Source organism: Mustela lutreola, chromosome 13 (assembly GCF_030435805.1).
Source record: "Mustela lutreola isolate mMusLut2 chromosome 13, mMusLut2.pri, whole genome shotgun sequence".
Classification (NCBI taxonomy): Eukaryota; Metazoa; Chordata; class Mammalia; order Carnivora; family Mustelidae; genus Mustela; species Mustela lutreola.
Window position 1 is genome coordinate 35,602,749 of NC_081302.1, and position 22,951 is coordinate 35,625,699.

Sequence of the window (22,951 nt, forward strand, 5' to 3'; positions counted from 1 at the left end):
CAGTGAAATCCACCCCCCAAATATACAGATGCAGGAGTCCCAGCCAGGATGTCCTATGTTAGGGCTCAGCCATTTGAGTGGCTTGAAAGCGCCTTGGGTGATTCTGTTGCACAAAGGATGGCAAGCTCACATGAAGCAGGTTGAGAACACAAACGACAGGATGGCTGGTTCTCCTCTTGAGGGAGTAGTAAGGAGGGTCAGTTCTTCACAAGAAGTGAGTTTTGAGCTGATTCTTGAAATGGTGATCATTGTTTCCCAGGTAGATTGAAGAGTCGGGAGGCTGAGGCTGCTACTCCTAGAGCCGCAGATAATGGACAGGTGACTGGTCTGGGGCAGGGATGGGAGAGCTTTTGTAGAAATGGGACCATGTCCCACGTCTGTCTTGAAAGGAATGTAGAGTCCGCTAGAGGAGATGGGAGAAGGCCGGCGTGTCTGGAGCACAGAGAGCAAGTGGGAGCCGAGGGACGGAATGTGCTGCACAGATAGGCAAGTCACCGAGCGTGACGGGTCCTGACAGCCAGGTGAAACACTGGCTTGCTCCCAAGAGCAGGCATTGAATGTCGTGATTGGATTTTCCTTTCCACAAGGTTATGGTGATTGCTGTACGAAGACCAAGAGATTGGAAGTGGGGACAGTGCCAGCTGTTGAGAGATTATTACAGGGCTCCCCGGAACAAAGGGTGGCCGGCGGCACCAGAGGGAGCCGGGAAAATGGAGAAAATTGCTTGAATCTGAAAGCTATTAAAGAATTAAGAATTGTGAGCCAGGTGAGTTAGTGGGCCTAAAATCAGCAACGGCTGAAAATGTCATCGCTTTTTTCCTGACTGCGTTAAACTAGACTAAAAATGCAATACTTATAAGTATTATGTAGTTCAGTGATAGCATGTATAGGTCACATGCTTCCGGTCGTCCCCCTTATCTGTGGTTTCCTTTCCCACCGTTCGGCTAACTGCGGTCTGGAAGCAGATGATCCTCCTTCCGACAAATCATCAGAAGGTCATTAGTAGCCCAACGCTGTGTCACAGCGCCGGCGTCATTCCCTCACTCCACTCCATCACACAGATAGCTTATCATCGCACGTCATCACGAGAAGGGCGAGTGCAGTACAATGAGATATTTTGAGGGGGAGAGAGAGACCACATTCATGTAACTTTTATTACAGTTTATTGTTATAATTGTCCTATTTTGCTGTTAATCTCTTACTTCTTAATTTGTAAATTAAACGTTGTCATAGGTATGAACGTATAGAAAAAACACAGTATATAGAAGATTCAGCACCATCTGTGGTTTCAGCAACTGAGAGGGTTCTTGGAACGTACCTCCCATGGACAAGGGGCGGGAAACTACTGTGTATCTTTTGAAATTTGTGTTTGAAATGTAAAACTGCAGGGTTAGACAGTCAAGTGGACAAATAGAATAGTACCATAAATAAGATCAGATACATAAAATTGTAAAAAAAATATTTTTAAAGGTCAAGGGTTAGTGTCACCAGCTAAGGAGAAGTAAGATTCTTCTAGCTGAGGGGGGCGTGGCCAGTCCATCATATCCGGCAGGAAACAGCTAGGACTGGACTTTCTGAGGGAGTAGAGTGCAGGGCATGCCTACTGTTTAACAACATGATATGCCCGGGGGCACTTGGGTGGCTCGGTCGGTTGAGCATCTGACTCTTGATTTCAGCTCAGGTCATGCTCTCATGGTTGTGGGATCGAGCCCCACATGAGGCCCCGGCTGAGCGTGCTGCTGTTTAAGATTCTGTCTCTCTCTCCTCTTCCCCTGCCCCCCCACCCATGCTCTCTCTGTCTCTCAAAATCAAAATATGATATGGCCTTCTTCACACGATCTATCTCATTTAATCCTCATATTGTGGCTACATCATGCATAGTTATATTTCATGCTACTGAATTTGACTCAGATGTGTATAATAATAATAACAATCATATCTCAAGTTGTAGTTTAATCTTCCTTATTTGAATGCTGTTACCAAGATTTACCTGCTGCATAAAAACAAAGATAAAAGGGCACCTGGGTGGCTCAGTGGGTTAAAGCCTCTGCCTTCAACTCAGGTCATGATCCCGGAGTTCTGGGATCAGCCCCTCATGGGGGTCCCTGCTCCGTGGGGAGCTTTCTTCCCTTCCTCTTTCTCTCTGCTTGCCTCTCTGCCTACTTGTGATCTCTCTCTGTGTCAAATAAATACATTTAAAAAAAAAATCTTAAAAACAAAAAGCAAAAAAGATAAAGACCTGGAACTGTCATCAGTTAGAGATGGAGCAACACCAGGCAAAGACAGGAAGGGGCATGTGAGATGGTCACATTTGTGACAAGGCAAAATCAAGGAAGAGAGAGCTGCTGGGAAACACGAGGAGAATTTTAACAGGAAAGAGAATGTTCTGAAACACCTTTGAAGGAAATGAGTAACTGGGGAGTAAATTCAATCATAGGAAGATGAGAGAATCAGTTCAAGTTGGGACTTAAAAGGCAACAAATGTACACGCTAGACCCAGATGAATTCTTTGAGTTTACATCAGTGCCTTTTTAGAAGCTAGTTATCAGTTTTTCACTCAAAGATCTATTCTGAAGGTCTTGTTGCATTGGGGCGAAAGTTGTCAAGGCCTCTTTGGTCTGATATGAAGGAAGGTGAGCTCTTCTAACCTCTAAAAAAATAGAGATTTCTAGGAAAACAACAACAACAACAGACTTTCTTACAGTTTCTGCGGCAGTAACTTATTTGCTGTAGTAACTAGAAGTGATGATTAGTGGGGAGGAAAATAGGAGAGAGGTGTTCCGGCTCCAATCCACCAGCTGGGAGTGCAAATAAATCACACAGATAAATCCAAACGGAGCTGAGCGCTGTAGTCACAAACTCTGAAGCAGCCATAGCAAAAAAAAAAAAAAAAAAAAAAGAGGATGGGGAGCAGGGTTATATATCCTGGACTGCAAAAGTTTTAGAATTAGGGGAGATTATTCAGATGCTGCCAAGTCTGTCATTTTGCAGGTGAGGGATGCCAGGATGAAAGGAACTGACCTGGTTTAAAAAAAAAAAAAAAAAAGTTTACAGCTTTAAGAAAAACAAACCCATCCCCTTCTCCAGAACCTCAGCGGGCTATCTATGGCCTGTCCATAAGGCATGTCCCTCGCTTTCTGTTCGGCCACAGTCTGGCCTCAAATTCTGTGTCTAGTCTCACGTCCACTCCTACGTCCCACTCTCTGGACGAGCAAAGGTGAACTGTTCTGGACAAACATGGCACAGTGGTTTGAAGTGTTCGCTCTGGGGCCAGAAGTCTGGCAGCCGGGAGGTCAGGGAAGGGAGCCATGGGGCAAAGCTATTCCGGACAAAGGGAAAGGCACGTGTGAAGGCACAAGCTCGCAGAGGCAGGGCACGTGTGTCTGTTGGTGGCATGTGCAAGTGGCTGGAGGGTGGCCTGAGGATGAAGAAAATGGCGTGATTAGGTAGGTTTCCACTTCCTGGGGAAAGGTTTTTGTGAATTGAGCTAAGCATCTCTCTCCTCCCCGCTTTCTCTAGGCGGCGGCAGAGGATTTTAAACAGGGAGAGTAACATATTCAAACGGGTCTGTTTGAGAGAGAATTCTGGATGCATGTCTACTGCGATCCTTCTACGTATGAATGATGTTTCTGCGAATATTTAATTTGGGAGCTTAGAGTGCCTTCTCCCCATCCTATCAGTGTTTTCTCTTGGGCTGGTGGGGAATGAACACAGGTTATCAGAGTTGCGCCCAGAGGAGTCAGGATACTCTCATATCTTTGTATATGTGCTCTATAAAGTACAGGGGCTGGTACATGAAAGATCAGAATTTGAATTATCTTGTTTTTAATTTATTCTTTTAAGGTCTGACAGCAGCAGCCGCAGCAGCTGCCGCTGCTACCAATGCAGCCATCGCCGAGGCAATGAAGGTGAAAAAAATCAAATTGGAAGCCATGAGCAACTATCATGCCTCTAATAGCCAACATGGAGCAGATTCCGAAAATGGGGACATGAATTCGAGTGTCGGTAAGTTATACGTTCACAGAAACTTTTGTGATCTTGTAGGTACCAAATTACTTCCTTTTCAGGAACAGAACCGTCAAGTGCCCATTCAAGAAGCTGGTCTTTTTAGGTTAGAAAATAATGGATATTTTGGAGGTGCTATTTGCCCCTCTAACAACAGGCATTCTGAATAAATAATTAGCAACATAATTTTTTAACACAGGGTCAGCTTTCTGTAGGCAAAGTCTGCTAACAGCATTTGGTTAATATCTTTTGTAATACAAGTAAGTTCTAATAGTCAGAATTTTAGTTGATTTGAGTTTAGTGTAGTTCTTTTTTCTTCATCTTTTATAGAGAGCGTGTGTGAATGGTAGGGAAGGGCAGAGGGAGATAACAAATCTTTTTTTTTTTTAGATTTTTATTTATTTATTAGACAGACAGAGATCACACGTAGGCAGAGAGGCAGGCAGAGAGAGAGATTGGAGGAAGCAGGCTCCCCGCTGAGCAGAGAGCCGGATGCAGGGCTCGAACCCTGGGATCATGACCCAAGCCAAAGGCAGAGGCTTTAACCCACTGAGCCACGCAGGCGCCCCGGGAGAAAAAAAAATCTTAGGCAGGCTCCACACCCAGTATGGAACCCTAGGCAAGGCTCTATCTCACGACCCTGAGATCATGATCTGAGCCAAAATCAAGAGTCTGACATTTAACTGACAGCCACCCAGGAGCCCCAATAATCAGAAGTTTTAAAGATTGACTAGCATAATTACAGGCAAACCCATACTTTATCTTTTTAATTCCTGATAGATTTGTTATCAAATAAGTTTGCATCAGCATCAGGACATATAAACTCAAGTCTTTCTGTGTTGCCAAGAATGAGAATTATGTTGAGAGTTAATTATATATATATATATATATATATATATATATATATATGACCATTATCAGCATCTCTCATTGTAAATATACAAGTTCAATTTCTCTTGATTGTTTTTTTTCCTTAAGGTTTGGGGAAAGAGATGAAAAGTGAATAGTCATTGTTTAAATCCAAACCAACAGCTTTCACTTTGCAGAACTCACTTGGGTAGTTCATTTTTCAAATACAACTTCACGTGTGAGTTAACATTTTTATTGATGATATCTTTTGCATCTCTGTGTCAGTGAAATCAAATGTATTCTGCCACTGCCCTGTATTGTTTCTCTTTAAAATTTAGAAATCGTGCTCAAAATATAATTTAGCAAGAGAAATTTGGCTATTACAAGATATGTATAAGATACTCTATCCAACATATGTTCATGAAGGACGCAGTCATTCTTGGCAGTTCGATTAAATTTTCTTCTCCATGCAGTGTTTTAATAGATTATTTCTTTGGATACTCAGTGGCTCTTTACCTTCTGTCCAATGTCAGAGAGTTAAGAGTATATGAAGGAATACTACAGATTATAGTAATAATCATTCTTACAGCAGTTCCACGGGAGTATACGCTAGGTATTAATATTAGCATAGGAAGTAATTGTCAAATATATACACAATATGCAAAATACCATTGCTGCTGCAGTGATGCCACAGGGTAGCTTCTAAAGGAGAAAAGGGGAAAATAGAACTTTCCCCATAGCACTACACAAAGGAAATATAAAAGAGGCAGTGATAATGGGGCTGATTTGAGAATAGATTATAGAGAAGGTGGCAGTTCTTAGAAGGATGAAAAGATGTGGAAGAAAGCCAAAGCTGTGGCCTTACAGCAGGAAGGGAAGAAGGACAACATGACCGCTTGCATTTGTGCGGGTCCTAGAGCGAGGATAGAGGGCTGCGGGCTGTTAAGGTCATGGTTCAAACACATAAATTCAGACTTTGGATAATTAAAAACTGTTTTGAGGGGTGCCTGGATGGCTCAGTGGGTTAAGCCGCTGCCTTCGGCTCAGGTCATGATCTCAGGGTCCTGGGATCGAGCCCCGCATGGGGCTCTCTGCTCAGCAGGGGGCCTGCTTCCTCCTCTCTCTCCGCCTGCCTCTCTGCCTCCTTGTGATCTCGGTCTGTCAAATAAATAAATAAAATCTTTAAAAAAAATAAATAAAAATAAAAACTGTTTTGAAATAAAATGAATGAATTATAATTCTCTTTTTGGAACTATTAAGTACATTTAAAAAAAATAAGCAGCCTCCTTCTTTGGCCTGTAAAGTAGAACAAAATTAGACACTTTTAAAAAACAAGTAATTGACCACTATAAATTTTAGTTACCATTGCAAAACAATCTGGATTGTTTTCAGAATTTTAGAAGAGTAAGCGTTTATTGCAGGCTGTTCTTGCTAGTTGATGTTGGGAATGGGAATATTTAAATTAAGCAATTTAATAACATTGAAAACAAAAGATATTAAAACATGATAATCTCTGTTTGAATTTCCTGAGCAGCAGAATAGAAGTTGACTTTGGAAAATCCAACAGGCATAAGATAAGGAGAACATGGTTCATAATTAGGCATTGACATACATTTCATATTTGCTATTATGGAATAACATTTGCCTACTGACCAAATTGTGGTTTACTTAATGATTCTGGCACATGGGCTACCATAATGACTTAAACAAAGAAGCAATTTGATTTTTCTTTCGTGTTCTAGTTGGCGGAAATCACTTTTCTTCCATCAAGGTATTTAGTTGGCTCTTCATGTTGCTTTTTAGTTTTGATCCCCACCGTCCAACACCAATTTGAATCAGGAGCAGAAATTTATTTGAATTTTCCTACAGAGTCTTAATATTTTTAGAGTGTGTTAACATTGGTGTCATTGCTAGTCCTTGAGGCAGGTAGATCATTTCTGTTAGATATATGTAGCTGATTTGGGGGGGAGAAATGTTATCATTGTCATTTTTATTCTAGTCTCACATGCTGCTGTTGTCTGAGAATTTATGATTTATTATCCTTCCAGAGCACACCCCCTCCCTCCTTTTCTAGAGATCAGCGAAAGAAGGTTTGGTGGAGGGGTTGGGTGAGGAAGGTACAGGGAACTCCTGGGTGTTGAGTTGAGTTTGCATAGATCAAAGTAGTTGCTGAAGTGGGCTGTTGCTTTATACGGCCCCCCGTCTTCTCTGTTTCTGACAGCAGTGCCTGCCTCTTGGGACGTGTTCAGTAATTACCTGTTCTGGGACTTTGGAAAGTTATGTAAACTTTCTGAGCCTAACATTGCATATTGGGGCATAATGATATCTACACCATGAGAATTAAAGGAGATCCTGTTAGTCAAGTGTTTATTTATTACGTCTGCTTATCCCATTGTTTGGTCACCAGTAAGGTTATCATACTGGTACTGCTTTTGCTGTTATTATTATTCCAAATTTGCCCTCCTGAGAATTACCTTCTTCCTCTTTCTACAACCATGAACTATTTCCTTCTCTGTTTCCCTTTGTCTCTGTTAGGTGTTTGGTAAGCTGTAGTCTTGTCAGTCAGTTGAGGGGGGAGCTTTTGTGTCCTTTGGATTTTGTTTGCATTTGACTTTAGCTCATTCTAGTAACACAAAATGATTATAATTCCGTCCCAGTACTCAGGGAGCGTCCAGTGTATGGGAGGAATGGCTACATAAGCAGGCAGTCAAAACAGGATCCAGGAGCATCAGCTAGCTAGCGCAGGAAGTGGTATAGAAGCATATGGATTCCAGGAGGAATCTCAAGAATCTCAAAGGCCTATATTTCAGAATACAACCTTACCGCTCTCATGAATCTATCAATTGTCTCTTTGAAGGCATGACGCCCCTCGGAGGGGTGCTACTTACATGATGTATCCTTGCTGCTCAGCCCTGCCTGAATACAGTGACATTTTTGAGATCACTTCAGGGTTCGTTTTTCTCTCGTACTCATCTAGCTCATAAGTTCTGGTGAACATTTTAGGTTCTCCTGTGTCGGAACATTACCTGAGTTCCCACCCCCAAACCCCCACCCCGGGTGTAAGTAAATCCATATTGCCTCAGAAAACAGATTTTGTGTTTGTTTGGTTTGGTTTGATTTGGCTTAGTGAGGTGAAGGGATCTTTTCATTACACATGACTCCTTCCCGTTCTTAATATGAATTGTCAAAATTAGCCAAAAAGAAAAAAAAAAAAAAGAAGGTCTTTAGAGCAGTTGATGACACTGACAAATTATTATTTTATATCCCAATTTTACATGGTAACCTTGAGCTCACATCTTTCCACCAGAATGATCATTTTAGGAAGAAGTGAGGACTTCGGGATAGATCCGAGTGAGGCATCAGCACACTGAGTAAAATATATGGCCGTGTCTCCATTCTCCCTCATCCACAATCAATTGGATTCTTTTAGTTTAATATTTACTTGCTAAGATGAGATGCTAGTCTGCATGGTGATAAACAGTCCGCTCCTGGCATCTGAAGGTGACCTGTCAGTTCATATGGACAAATCTCCTGCTTACTGAAATGTACAAAATAAATCATTAAAGCAGGCAGGTGCTCATTCCCAGATTTAAATCACCATAGATTTATGATTTGAATTAATGCTTCATTTGGCCATAGAAATAGATGCTGAGACAAATGATATGCACTGGTTGGGGTTTCCATACTGTAGCCATCCTGATATTGATTACTGAGATGTCTTTGCAATCTCTTGTTTATATCAAGTACTATCTTGTGACAGGTTGGCTGATATGAGCTACATTGCAGATAAGAAGGAAAAATGTCCTGGATTCTTTTTAGTGGCAACACTATCCACAACATACAGGCCAGATAAATTGCTATTTTTTTGCTTTAGGGACTGATCTACATAACCAGCTTAAAAAAGTGCTGCTTGGAAATTGGGACTAGGATATTGGAAAGGCAGAATTTAAAACCAGTGAACCCAAGGTCAATCCCATAGTATCTATAGCTGTGTTTTATCTGCTTATCTCTTTTGAGGGGCATCATGCACATTTTTGAGGGTACTAAATTAATCACAGTCGATTTAATCTAAATAAAGGAAACTTATTTTTACTTCTAGTTTTTAAATGCTATATAAATATTGACACAGTGAGCATCTCGGTAGTTTCTGTGTTATTTAAATACTTGCTAAACCTAATATCTTATTCCCTTAACTAACGATAACAAAGGAAATGACTCTTCAAAGATAAATACATTAAATATTATTCCCAAGTGCAAGACTTTGTGCACTATAATTTACCAGGAGGCAGGAAAAGACTGCATTTTTACCTTCTCTTAACATTTTATTTAAGGAAAACACTATGTACACAGTTTAAAGAATGCTCAGAGGATTTAAGAGGGACCTTTGCCACTAGCTAATATCTGACTCATAGAACTGGTAAACAGCTATCAACAATAGTAGATGGCTTGCTTAGTAGGAAATGAGTTCATATCTATTCAAAATGTGATCTCAAAACAGATGTCCCAAGAAAATCTCATTGTTTAAACTATAGTCAGAAACCCCTAACTGCTGTTATTTCTTTAAGGAAGTGAAGTCATCTTAAGACTTCAGAATGTCTCTTTCTGAACACCGTGGAACACAAGCAAGAGTATGCTGATGCAATGACCCACCAAATCCACACTCCTCACGTGCCTGAGATGTACGATTTGTTTTCATTCGCTCAAGGTTGCAATCGTTAACAGGGATGTGGGAATTTCAAAGCAAACGCAAAAACTTGAGTTTGGGATGAACAGCTGTGTTCTTCCTTAATATTCTTTACTCCTTATTTCTGTCCATCAACAGCAGTAACAACAACACCACCACCACCAAAAAGGAGGCAAAGAAAAGCCAGGCAGATAGGAGATAAAATTATCTTACCCAGCTGACCATCCTCTTATTTAAAAACACACACACACACACACACACACACACACACACACACACACACAAACACTCCTGCAGAAGTAGAATAGTTTATGCTGTAGTCATTTCCTTTCTTCTAACTCACGTGTGTATTTGGAAGGAAAAATTAATTTTATGATCTCAGGAAAAAGTCTTGGAGACCTTGAGAAAGCAAATAAAAGGAAACTGAGTACACAGGCCACCAAGCAGAGCTCTGCAGTTGCACATTGGATCCTCTGCCTTGGCAATGTTAATGAACCTCAAATCCTTCCTATAATTAGATGAGGGAATTGCTTATATTTTCAAACAGATGATGCTGCTATAATGAAACGATTGACAGGGAATTTAAGAGTGTCTACAGTAGTCATTTGGTTTCTGTTATAAAAAAAAAAAGTTTAAAAAGAAGATTGGCTTTAGACATAGGTCCTGAGAGAGGTAGTAATTTACATAGCATGCTATGACAGGTGTCTTTGTATAGTAAGGAAATAAAATGGAAGACTAGAGAAATGATGGGCAGGTACAGCAATTTTTTGGGGAGGGGTGTCCTATGCTTATTCTGCTTAGGTTTTTTAAAAGGGGCCGAGGCTCAAGAGATGGTTCCGGATTGAGTGCACAGCTGTAACTGCTGATGAGCTAATTGCTCCTTATCTCTCAGCCCCATTCATCTTCATTTTTTACCAATTACTGAGAATTATCTGTGTTCTCAGTTGGATATGAGAGTTAATCCTTTTTGGTTAAGCTGGCAGTACTGTGAGCAGATTCCAAATCGGAGGGTGAAAAAGCCAAAGCAAGCTTGCTCTAAAAATGTCTCCAGTTCAATTACAGTATCACTGATTCATAAGAAATTTGCCATTGTTTAACAGATTAAATGTGGAAATTTTTTTTTTTTTTCAAACTTTCTTAATGTTTCACTGCCTAACAATGATTTGTAAGATCCTTCTTCCTGTCTGATGAGTAAATTTAACAATATGAACAGCCAGGGTCTTGTAAACATGGAAACACACACACAAGACTACCCTAAAAGGCCAAAAGGATTCTGACACATGGAATGAGACGTATTTTAGAACCAATAGCTGTCAATTTATATATAAACACTTTAAATTGATGCCTTTGCTCTGTGACTTCACATATGGTGAGGAAAGTATGTCCAAACATAAACCTTTTCACAAATGTCACATTAGTGAGATTTTAATGGAAGGACCACAGAAGCATCTCTTGAAAGTGTAGGAACTGCCATGATTCGTAATTCGATCGATTGTGAGTAAGCCATATGGTTCACATCATTCCCTATGCAAAAGATGTCTTCATATCCTGACATTTCTCACAAAATTGCTTAGCCCAACATTAAAAATCTAAGAAGTAGTAAGCTACTCTTTCATACATTTCAATGCATTTGTCGATATTTAATACTTCTGGCATTTTTCTTTATTAACTATTTTAAATATGGTAATCTAATGTGCAAATATAAAGAACAGACAGCTAGCCTGAAATTGTCAAAAATTAGTGTCTAAAATTTAAACATCTTCTAACATGATCAAGGTAAGTCCTTTTAGATGCATCCACAAACTGAGATGGGAGAGCGGAGAGCAAAATATGACAGAAGATTTAGCTTCTAGTAGCAACATAGCTAATAAATAACTCAGCTACTCAGATAAGTCTCTTAATTTCTCAGCCTTCTTATTAATAAATAAGCAGCTTGATGCTCAGTTACCCTCTTGGTTCTAAAATTCTTTGATTTTTGAAAACTCCATAGAAGATAAAAGGCAAGAAGGTATACTTTATGGTGATTTCTAAAATAAAACACAAACCTGAAATAATGTAAATGTTCAAAACAAGACACCATTAAGTATATTTTAATACACGATTTCACATACTATTACAGCCATTACACATGATAGGTAAGGGCTGGAAAATATTTAATTTAAATATAAAAATGATATAGAATTTTATACCCTTGTAATATATATTTTTATATATATCCCCATTTCATTAGAGTTGGAAGGAACTGAGCATGTTATTGTGGTAGAATTATGAATAGTTTCTCAAAAAGTATAAGATAGTGTTAAATTAGATTATTTTTAAATGACACATGAGTACGTTAAAAACTGGTCATTTTATGCCCCATTTCATGATTTTCTAGCAAATGCATCATTTTCCATTTTTTCTCATGACTTTTTAAAATATCTTTATTGGTTATGTAAAAAAAGAGAAATATCAGTGATCATAACAGTGACTATTTATGGAAAAAATACATTCAATTAATAAAACCAATTTTCTCACTTAAAAATTTTTGAGCACATATTTCTAAATCCATGGTTATACATTAATAGAATAACCAGAGTTCGAACTAGCTTCCTGTATGAGTTACTAAATATATTTCATGATATAGATAAGTGGAATGCAGAGAACATTTCCACTTTTTATTTAGTGTCTGCTTCATTTTCATGAAGTTCCTTAATTGATATGGGCAGTTGAAGAACATAATTAGGAAACACTAGCCTAATGTTTTTGTTTTAGTTTTAATGTTGCTTATTCCTACTAATGACAGAGCAGTGAAGTAACACTGATAATTCAAGCATTTCGGATTAAAAAATGTAAATTAAAATATTTTATTTGATATTCTATTCTTATAATCATAAAACATAAGGAAATGCAGGATATACTCCCTTGGATATGTTATAGGCTAGATTCCATCTCATTCTAGTGTATCGAGAGCATTTATGACAGCCCTCGAAAGACAATTTTCATTGAGGGGAGCCCTAAAAATGATCCTTGTCAATCTATACCAACATGTCTTAATGTTCATATAAACTTCAAAAATATAGTGGGAGCAAGCATTTCAGTTTAAAATAACCTCAGGCCTTCTTCAACCCTTTTAATGTCAGATAACTCATTTTATTCATTAATATGACTGTTTTATCTGTTTTACATTTTAACTTCATATGACGATACACAATTAAATGGAATCTTTGACTTTGGGTTCTATAAATTATAACATATATATATGTTTAGTGATAGAAGTTTCAAATATCCCAGGATGACCTGATATTAGAAAGTTTATTCTTGGAGATGTCACTAGGGTGTTCATAGTCCAACATCCCTGTGAGTGCGAGCCCCCAAGTTTATAACTCAGAGCTCTCTTTCCCTGTCACCAGATAGGGCGCTGCACAGTTGTGCAACTGATTCTTCTCCAAAGTGTCCAAATATTCCAAAATCGTACAGAGTCATCTGTCTGAATCCTGGCCTGTCAAATTGAATACAAAATGGAATAACTAAATGATAATAAGTAAATAATGCTGTCGTTGACATCAGTGGCTGAAAGTGTCAATTCACTTAGGATGAAATAATGTGGCGTACATAATCTTGCAGACTCTAGATGTCCCCCCACCTCATCCCCCCCACCGCCCCATGAACCTCGATCATTTGGAAAAGAGGAAAGAAGAGAGGACTTAAATATGGTTTTCTTTAACAGCAGGTTATAATGGAAACACAGACCCTTACATCCAGTGCTGAGAGAATTACCAGTTTGATAATGATTAGGAATGTTGTTATTAAAACAGTATGTGCAGTTCATTTTCAACAGTTTTGAATTAGAGTGTGCACTAATGAAACAGATACGGTTTCCTTCACAAAGGGCAGATCTGTGAGTTAATATCGCTGCAGCAGTGCCTCGCAGACCCTGCCTTTAGCTCTATTTGTATTTCACAGCATGATAAGCAAAGAGTGTTGATTTCCAAGGATCCCGCTGATGAAAGGTAATGGCATTATTACATCTTTATCTCAAAAGCAGAACTGAGTGGTAAATGATTTTTTTTCTCTGTTGCACAAAAGATTTCTTGGTTAGAAAGCCTTTTTTATTTCTTGACTCGTTTTGGTCTTGGAAATGAGATGTTATTATTTAATGTCTGCACAGCAAGCTTGAAAGCACCTAATAGCGAATGGATTGGAAGTGAAGTACCTCCTGCTCCCAGATATGGATCTTCTCAGTCACACGCTGTACCAGCTGTCATCCCAGCCATACTGCTGTGATTTAATTAGTCTGTTTATGTCCTTTCTAATAATATTTCCATCTCTATGAAAGGGCAAATGCGACAGGGACTTTTTCCCTTTCTGGTTCTGCAGCCTGGAGAATGTGGCCTACATCTGATATGTGGGGGCACAGGATTGAATCACCATTCCTGTCACTTCAAGCTGTTGATAAATTGTTCAGCCAAGAAGTGTACTTACTTCCTTGGGGTCATTTGTAGTCTGGGAGTGATAATCTGCATAGGGACAAAGGAGAGGATTTGCGTGTATATGTGTGTGTATCCAGCCATATATATATGTTAGGTGTTGAAATATATATATATATATATATATATATATATATATATATATAAATGAAATTGTTGAAAAGTTAAAACAAATGATAAGAAAATGTGAGCTCTGTATTCTTACCAACGCTGTGCATGTTTTTATGGCACATATTTAAGTCTTTTCCTCAATTGAGTTCTTGCAAAATTATAACATTTCAGGAATTCACAGGAAAGTTTTCCACTTTTTCTAAATGAGGCTTCAAGAAACGGGTTATTCATCTGAAATTTTACATGTAGAACTGCATTGGTTGGGATCTTTGGGAAAATCTGTTTTATACAATATATTACTTTTCAGGATATCCAGGGAAAGAAAGGTTTGCCATCTTTATAGAACATTTAATAATTGTATTTTTACTTAAACTTTTCCCCCCAAAGTATATTTAACTTAACAAGGTAGCTTATGCTCAAAACAAACTCCAACACAAAATTGTGTAAGAAAGCACAAATTAATAAGCAAATAGAAAGGTGATATGACTTTATTAAATATAAAGTGGTGATTAATAGTTTATACTCATGCTCTATGTGTGCTATTTGAGTGATTCAAGGCCACTCTCAAACCCAGCGGCCTTGTGAACATCCTTGCTTCTGCCTTAGGATTCTAAATCTCTAATGTCTTATAAGATACAGGTCCATATAAGAGATGGAAGAAAAAAGGGTTTCTGAAACTAATTTCAGTTGTTTTAATTTCACTCGTTTGTCTTAGAAACAAAAAGTCTATCATTTATAAATAATCTGTTAAATAGTTAATTAGCTCTATGTGTTTTAATCTGCTTTTTAGAAATAGATTGCTTTTTCTTTATTTCTCTATAATTTATCTAAGTGTTGTAATTGTGTTACAGAGCCTTCTGAGCTCTCTTCTTTCAGGATGATTTTGCCTTTGCTTGTGTCCCTATTTTCCTCTCTCATTTTTTAGTTTTGGATAACCCAACTACATTTTTGGAAGAGGGCTTGTTAAAACAATGGGTGTATATATATTGACAATGTAAGTCCAATATTTATTTTATGTAAAAACAGCAAGGTTAAAAAATGCTAATCTTCTCAAGATGGTCATATTGTTTTAAAATGATTTCCTTTAGCAACCTAAATGTCAGCCTTTCTAGAGTTGCTGGTGTTAATGCACACAGGTATGTGTTTACTTTCTTCTTGTTTTTTTAATCTACCTATCATTGTCCAAACATGTGCCTACATCAAGAGCAAATGTCACACTCTAGAATTTTTTAAAAATAAAGATATCAAATGAGCGTCAGGATTATAAAATTTCTTGTTTCTCTTAGTAAATGATGGTGCTATTTTTCTTCCTTTAGATTCCTCTTCTTGAAAATATATGACCTTAGCAATAAAATAGCTAGATATCTCTCTTTCTCTCTCTTTTTCTCTCTCTCTCTCACAAACACACACACATATTCAGTCACTCATGCTTGAAGCCCAGTATTTCAGCTTTCAAGAATTTCTTATTAACTTTTTATAGGTATAAACTAGCTTTGCTAAATACATTTGCTTAATTATTTTATTTCATAAAAATGTACACATTTATTTCTCTATCTTTTCACTGAGGTCTAATTTCACCGTTTTCTACATTGGCTACACTGTGGAAAGTAAACGTTGATGATTAAGTTATCTTGACATGAACGTTTTCATGCTTTGAAAAAACTCACCACGAAGCATTTGATGGTATTTTTTATTAATTGGATAAATGAATTGTGAGATGTGTGATTGCATGATGATGTACTCATTTAGTTGTTGCTTTTTGCTTTTACTAATCTCTGTCATATTGGATTTATAAATGGAATGGAGTGACCTTTGAAACTGTGATGGAAATGAAGAGATAAACACAACTTGAAAGGACAAACCAATTAATATCAATGTGTTTGTTACACATACACGAGGAATTTTAATCCTTTGCTCTCTACAGTAAATTTATGATTCATTTATTGAGTAAAGGAGCATACTTTTTGGTAGTCACAGATTTTAATATTTTTTTTCTAAAAATACATAATTTTATATGACGTCATTGTATATATGGCACACAATTAAGTTTTTTTAGTGCATGAATATTGGTGTTGCCATAAAAGGCATGACAATAATCCCTTTTTAATAAGAAAACAGCTGTGTGTGTGTGTGTGTATATGTGTGTAAGTGTGTATATATATATGTGTGTATATGCACACATATATATTCAAACATTTGCATATAAGGTATTTGTCTACATTTTTAAGTAAATATTGTAATTCTGATTATAGTTAATTCTTGAATTAACTCTCTTGTAAATTTAGACTCATAATTGATTCTTTCCATTGTCCATAGAATAGATTTAGATTTTTTTCTAAAAATCCTGATTCGGGAATCATAAGTAAAGCATTTAGTGTTTTAACCTGTTGACCTGTAATGTTAAAAAATATTGTTCAAAATCAATAAATATGCTTGAGTATGCTTTTAAAATAAAATATGAGTAGCCATTTATACTTTCTTCTTACTTTGTACTTTCTCCTTTGCCTTCCCATTTTTTACCTAATTGGGTTTATTTTCATTAAACACGCCCCCTCCAAATCAAGTTCTGCTGTGGTGTGAATTTTAGAACACTTGTGCATTCTATCCCCTTTAATAGCTTAATTATAGAATATAATCAATTTAATATACAGGTTTTGAAATATTGCCATTGATGCACAACAAGGAAAAAAGTAATACAAGCTTGACATTTTAAAACACCAGCATTGAAAGACTTTCACTTCTAATTGATTTTTAAAAGAGTTCCCTAGAAATGTGAGCTCAGAAATGTTTATAACAGCTTTGGCAACATTCCAAAATGTTTACCACAAAGTGTAACTCAGCAGTTTCTGAGTTCTCTCATCAACTAAGAAAGATGTGTCCATAATTGGCTTAATCCATGCTGATATTGAACCCCTCCCCCGCCCACATAGTTATTATTTTTTTAAGACATAAATTTAAAAATGATTCCTTCAAAATAAGAAGTGTCTTTACTTTCACCAGAGAAAAATTTTTAAAAAGAAAGTTATAGATGAGCAAAGCATAGCATAGATTCCTTTTATATTTTTATATAAAAAAATCTGGAATGATTTGTGGTTTGAAATTTCCATATAGAAACGTATACAATACAGGCAGTATTACATTTAGTCAATAACCAGGAATTCAGATTAGTTATATATAGATCACTAAATTATATGTTTTCTTAACCCTCACCTTTTTAAAAAAATATATCAACCTTCAAAACTTGTAAATCTGACAAAAGGTGATTTTTTAAAGATATGTTAATATTATAGCCCTTCTTATGGTTGATTGTAGGTATAAAAAAGTTCCTCAGACAGCTGGATATGACAGCCATTCTATTTTAACAAGCAACCAGACCAAAATATGAGGAACATTGACCACAAGCAATTACTTTAAAAGGCTACTGCTAAGTATTTCAGGAAAAATGATTTTGTTGACTAGTTGTTTGTCAGTTCCTGTACTTTTTTTATTGATTGCTTTTGAATATATAGCCCCATGATTGAAAATGTTGCTGGTAATATCTTCTCTTTATAGTGCCGACCCTACTTCCTGTGATTGATAAGAAATAAATTTACACACAATGTACATAAAGTATATTTAGATCTCTGCTTTCTAATAATAATTTTGTAGCGTGAGGTTTCTTTGAAATTAAGTCACAGAGTAATCAGAAACTTTGCAACTCTTTTACTCTTCTGGGTCTTTTATTATTGTGTGTGATTTTCTCAGATGTGATTAGCCACGATAATGTGATATTTCAAAGTATGATGAGCCAGAACAAGACAATTATTTGTAAGCATTTCTTTTGGAGATGAAAACTGCCATAATTGTATAACATCTATTTATTTCCCCCAAGAATCTGGAATGATTTGTGGTTTGAAATTTCCATATAGAAACATATACAATACAGGCAGTATTACATTTAGTCAATAACCAGGAATTCAGATTAGTTATATATAGATCACTAATGATGAGAAATAAAGGTGACAAAAATAATGGATAAGAGAAGAAAGAAACTGATGAAAATAGGTAAGGAAGTCATCTAGTAGACAATGTTACTTAATTTATCAAAATAATTCATTACCTAATACAAGTCGCATCTGAGAAAAAGGTTTGGGTGAAAATCAACTCCCTCAGTATCAAAATCATGTCTGTTTTTTTCCAAATTTAAGCTCTAAAACTGTGTTAGAAATAAACATTTAAATGTCATCCTACTTTCTAAGCATGTATACACACACACACACACACACACGCATACATATAAATACATATATTTGCCTACCTACTGGTCTATTTTCAACCGTGATTTAGATTAAAAGAAAAGAAAACAAAAGCAAAACAAAACGAAAACCTTGAACCTAATGCGGTCAAACATCATTTTCACTTTCTTAGAGCCACAGGCACGCTCTCAGTAGAGTCCTCTTTGACTCCAAATTCTAAGATTCACATCTACTCATCTTAATGCCTCCAGTTTGCCACTGATACACCAGCTTCTTTTCTCTTCATATTCAGACTCGCCCAAACTTTTTAAGTACTGTGTAATATTTACTGCTGTCCTCCAAAGAAGTTTTTGGTGGGAGTGTTTGTGTGGAGGTGCAGAGAGGGCAGGAGGGAGAAAATGAGGAGAAGAATTGTGTAAGTGAAAACTGAGAGCCAGCACCACTTTGTGGTTCAGTGTTGAGCCGAGAACACAATACCTAGTGTGGAGCTCCTTGGGTGTAATCCAGGGCTCCATTCTGTACTACTCTTCTTAGGACATTTTTGTGTCAAACTCAGCCTATGTTTCAGTTTCCTTATCCCTGTCGTAGCTATAATAATTACAAATATTTCATCAGGCTCTTTGGAGATTAACTCTTTGGGTTAAATTTGTTCTCAGAACATAACCTGGCACGTTGTTGGCACTAGCATACTATACAAAAGTTTATTAAATAGAAAATAAAAATAAAATAATAGAGTGTAGTGACACACACACATGCACATGCATATACACACTCACAACTATCTTCTAAAAAGTTGGTAGTTTCTAGTATCCCCAATGTTTTGACATTATTTGGAACCATATATAATATGTTTCCCCCTACATACCCTCAACATTCTTTGCTTATCCAGAATCCTTACTAGTTGAGACTCTGATTCAGTATTTTTCCGAAGTGTGTTTTATTGATGATTTGCTACAGTTTGATCCTAGAGTTCTGCTTAGGAAATATGCTACCATTTTTAGATGACGCAGCTACACTTTTAAAAGGCACATACACATTGAAAGTGGAAAGAAGTAGCTAGTTATTTCATTGGCACTTTTTTTTTTTTTTAAGAAATTGATAATCAGCCTGTAAACTTTTAATTGAAAAGTTTTGTCTCATATTATCAGACAAATACGTTCTCCAACTCTAAAAACTGACATTACTTTATTCAGTGCACATAAGACTTCCTTTAATTAGCCCTTAATAAGCTTGGTTTAACTGGGATTTATGGAAGAACAGTGGTCATTAACATTAGCCAGATTAAGACTGTGTTAATTACTATTGATAGATAAAATAACGTGCAAAAATGGTTTAAATTATTCCTATACTTATGAATTGAAAATAAGTTTGAAGCTTTTAAGTGGAAGGTATATTTTATTTATACTTTAAAACTGAATATTGACTTCCATACATGTAGGCATAACAACAGTCAGTACACATGATTTCATATTTTAAGTTTTATAACTTCTTTAAATTTACTTTCAATTAAAGATAACCATGAAATATCATTTTGGATAATTTCCTAAGGTTAATGTATGGAAAGTTTATACTTTTATGATTTATGATATGTGATTTTAGTTAGATACAAATGAGTATCTTAATTATACATTATCTTCAAAAGACATAGTTACTTCCTTTTTAGTAACTGATAGATCCAAATGATTTCTTCAGTCTTAAGAGGATTTTTATGATTGTGGCAATTTTATGTTAAGGCTATCTCTTATTGTTGATAGCTGCCCTTGCTATTCATTTTCCTTATCATATATGGAGTTAATAATAACTTAAGTTTAGCGATTTTTCCCCTCTATGCATCAGTTATTGTGCATTATATCAAGTGAAGGCATTTCTCAGGATTCCTCAGGGAGTTTCTGTGCCACCCATTGTCACGCCATTTCCTTGAAATGGCTCTTGTAGAATATATACAATACTGAATATTAGTCAAAGCAAGTCAACCAACAGTGAGCTCTAGATTGATGGAACTAATGGAATTTGCATAGCTTTCATTCCACAGAAAATCGTGCAACCTAGCAATTAAATTTTATAGGGTTAATATCCTCTCCTCTAAATGATGTAGACTATTCTCTTCCATTTAAAGATCTGTAATATTGCCTGAGTGGCTCAGTGGGTTGAGCTCCCAACTCTTGATTTCAGCTGAGGTCATAATCTCAGGGTCCTGAGATTAAACACCCTAGTGCTCTGTGCTGGGCATGGAGCCTGCTTAAGATTTTCTCTCTTCTTCTTCCTCTGCGCACCCCCCCCGCCCACCATACACACGCTTTCTCAAATAAATAAATATCCATAACAAGACTTTTCATATGGTCTCAAGCAAAATGAATTATAAATAAATATAATCTTTTCCCCAGCATGGACTCTGACTCAGTTTTTCCCAAGCATAATAATGTATCAACCTTTTTAAAAAAAAAACCCACATGTCCAATTTAGAAAATTTAGAATCACACGTGATGTGTCTCTCTTCCCTTATCCTGCATCTACTTTCATTTCTAATACTTCACGATGTTTATTCTTCTTCCAAACCGTATGTAGGACTCCTATTCCTCTCTCCATTGCAACTACTATTAGTGTGGTAACCCAAGTTAGCTTAATTCTAGTCTGCCTGATTTTACTCTTTGTCTTTTACATCCTCGCTCCTTATAACAGTTAACTGTGGTGATTGTAAAGCATAAATTAAATCATGAATTTGCCTTTTAAGAAGCCTTCAGTGGCTTTTTATTGTGCCTTGAAGAAAATTCAACTAATGGAAAACCCTGTGCAATAAGGAATGTATTCTACCTCTGCTCCCAAAACCCTGTAAGTTACACTTCCCCTTACATTCTCCCCATGTTTCTTGGGGTCCCCAAATGCACTGTATACCTTTCTTCTCCTAGGTTTTGTTAAGTCTGAGCAGTGAGCCTCTCTCCTCTTTATTCTTGATTTTTGTAACTCCTGCTCATTGTCCAGCTCTGCCTAATATCCTTTCCTGATGGGAAATGGGTTAGTTCTCTTGTACTCTCAACCTGTTACATACCATACCATGCTGTTCTTTCTGTAGCACTTGGAAGAATGTGTAACTTTTATTTGCAAGTCTCTTTGCTTCCTAACCATCCTCCTCCATGAGACAGTCAGGCTGCTGAGGGCAGGGCTGGCTTAGCTGCACTGATGGGCATGTGTTGTCAGCATGTGGTTGTACAGCAGATAATCTTAGAGGGAAATGGTGGGATTTGGGAACTGGAAGAAACCTTGAGCTAGCATTTGGTAATGTACACCTATACATTTCAGCAGCAGGTGGTGGCATGCTAGAGCTGGTTCTCAAGTCAGTCTTTCAACCGTCAAAGAATTTATAAGCTAATTGTTAAATAAAGTCTGTTAAAATGAAATTATATGAATCTAGAAATAAATACAAATAATGGCTCTGAATACTCAAAACTTAAAAAAAATATGAATGCTTAATGAACACGTGCTCTGTTAGGCAAGAATACGTCTGTATCAATATCCATCTTACCACTGGCTTTCTCTTTACTCTTAGAATTCCTCTATACTCGCACCAATTAGAATATTTCCTTCATTTCAGAGCAAAGTTCAAGCGTCACTTTGCTCAGTGTCAGCAGTCCAGGATTTTACCATGTAAAGTTTTAATTCTCATTTCCACATCTATTTTTTCTTTCCATTTAATCTGAGACATAAAATGTTAATATTGTTGGCATTTCCATTTTACAGATGAGTAAATTGAATCTCAAAGGACATCATTTCTTGCCTGACATTTTGTGACTTTTAAGGTAGTGTCACTAAAGGCAGGACCCACTCTTTGGTCTGCTATGTCAGTATTTATTCCAAGTTATCACAAGAGGGAAAAGAAGGTTCATTCTTTTAAAAAATAAGTATTAAATTAGAAATCCAAGAGGTTGATTTCCAGTTTGATTTTACTAGTACTTATCCAGGTGAACTTGAAGACATAATGTAACCTTTATGTATCTTACGCTACTAAGGTTGGTTAGTTGCAGGGATTAGAATTAAAAGCTCTCGATATATACAATTCTGTGATTATATAAAGTAATATTAGCATAAGTATATGGTATCACAAAGTCACTCAAATCAACCTCCCTATTATGGAGGGGGAGGCAGGATGTTACTATGGTGATTCGAGAACAGACTGTAGTAAGGCATTTAGATTCCTTAGACATAATTCATAGACTATAGAGAATATGAAAATAAAATCTGAGTTGGTACCCTGTCAACTTCATTATTTATCACCTCCCAGATTTTTACCCTTGACCAACAAATTGCCCTAAAATATATAACTAAAAAACATCTTTTGTGACTCTGTATTCATGTTTAATAACTATTTTTAAGTCATCCTTCTATGATTGTCCCCCAAATAATATGTATTCTCTATATCTGAGCTATTTATATGATATGTTCCTTGGATTATGCTATAAACTCTTTGTGGCAGGGACCTTGTCTTTTTATATGCTCTATAAAGTACCATGCATACCTAGGGAATTTTATGAATAATAATAAAAAAGGAGGCCAAAAAAAAAAAGCTTTCATCAGCAGTGTTTTATTTTGCATGTGAATTTAAG

At 36.7% G+C, this 22,951-nt stretch overlaps 1 protein-coding gene across 1 annotated transcript in view; it reads left to right on the plus strand.

Annotated features, from left to right (window-relative positions):
• The window catches only part of DACH1 (dachshund family transcription factor 1), a 427,798-nt gene that overhangs the window by 231,636 nt on the left and 173,211 nt on the right, over window positions 1-22,951 (plus strand). Inside the window, exon 3 of the mRNA XM_059144718.1 lies at window positions 3,844-4,005. Coding sequence (XP_059000701.1) covers window positions 3,844-4,005 — 162 coding nt within the window. The remainder of the gene's footprint in view (window positions 1-3,843; window positions 4,006-22,951) is intronic.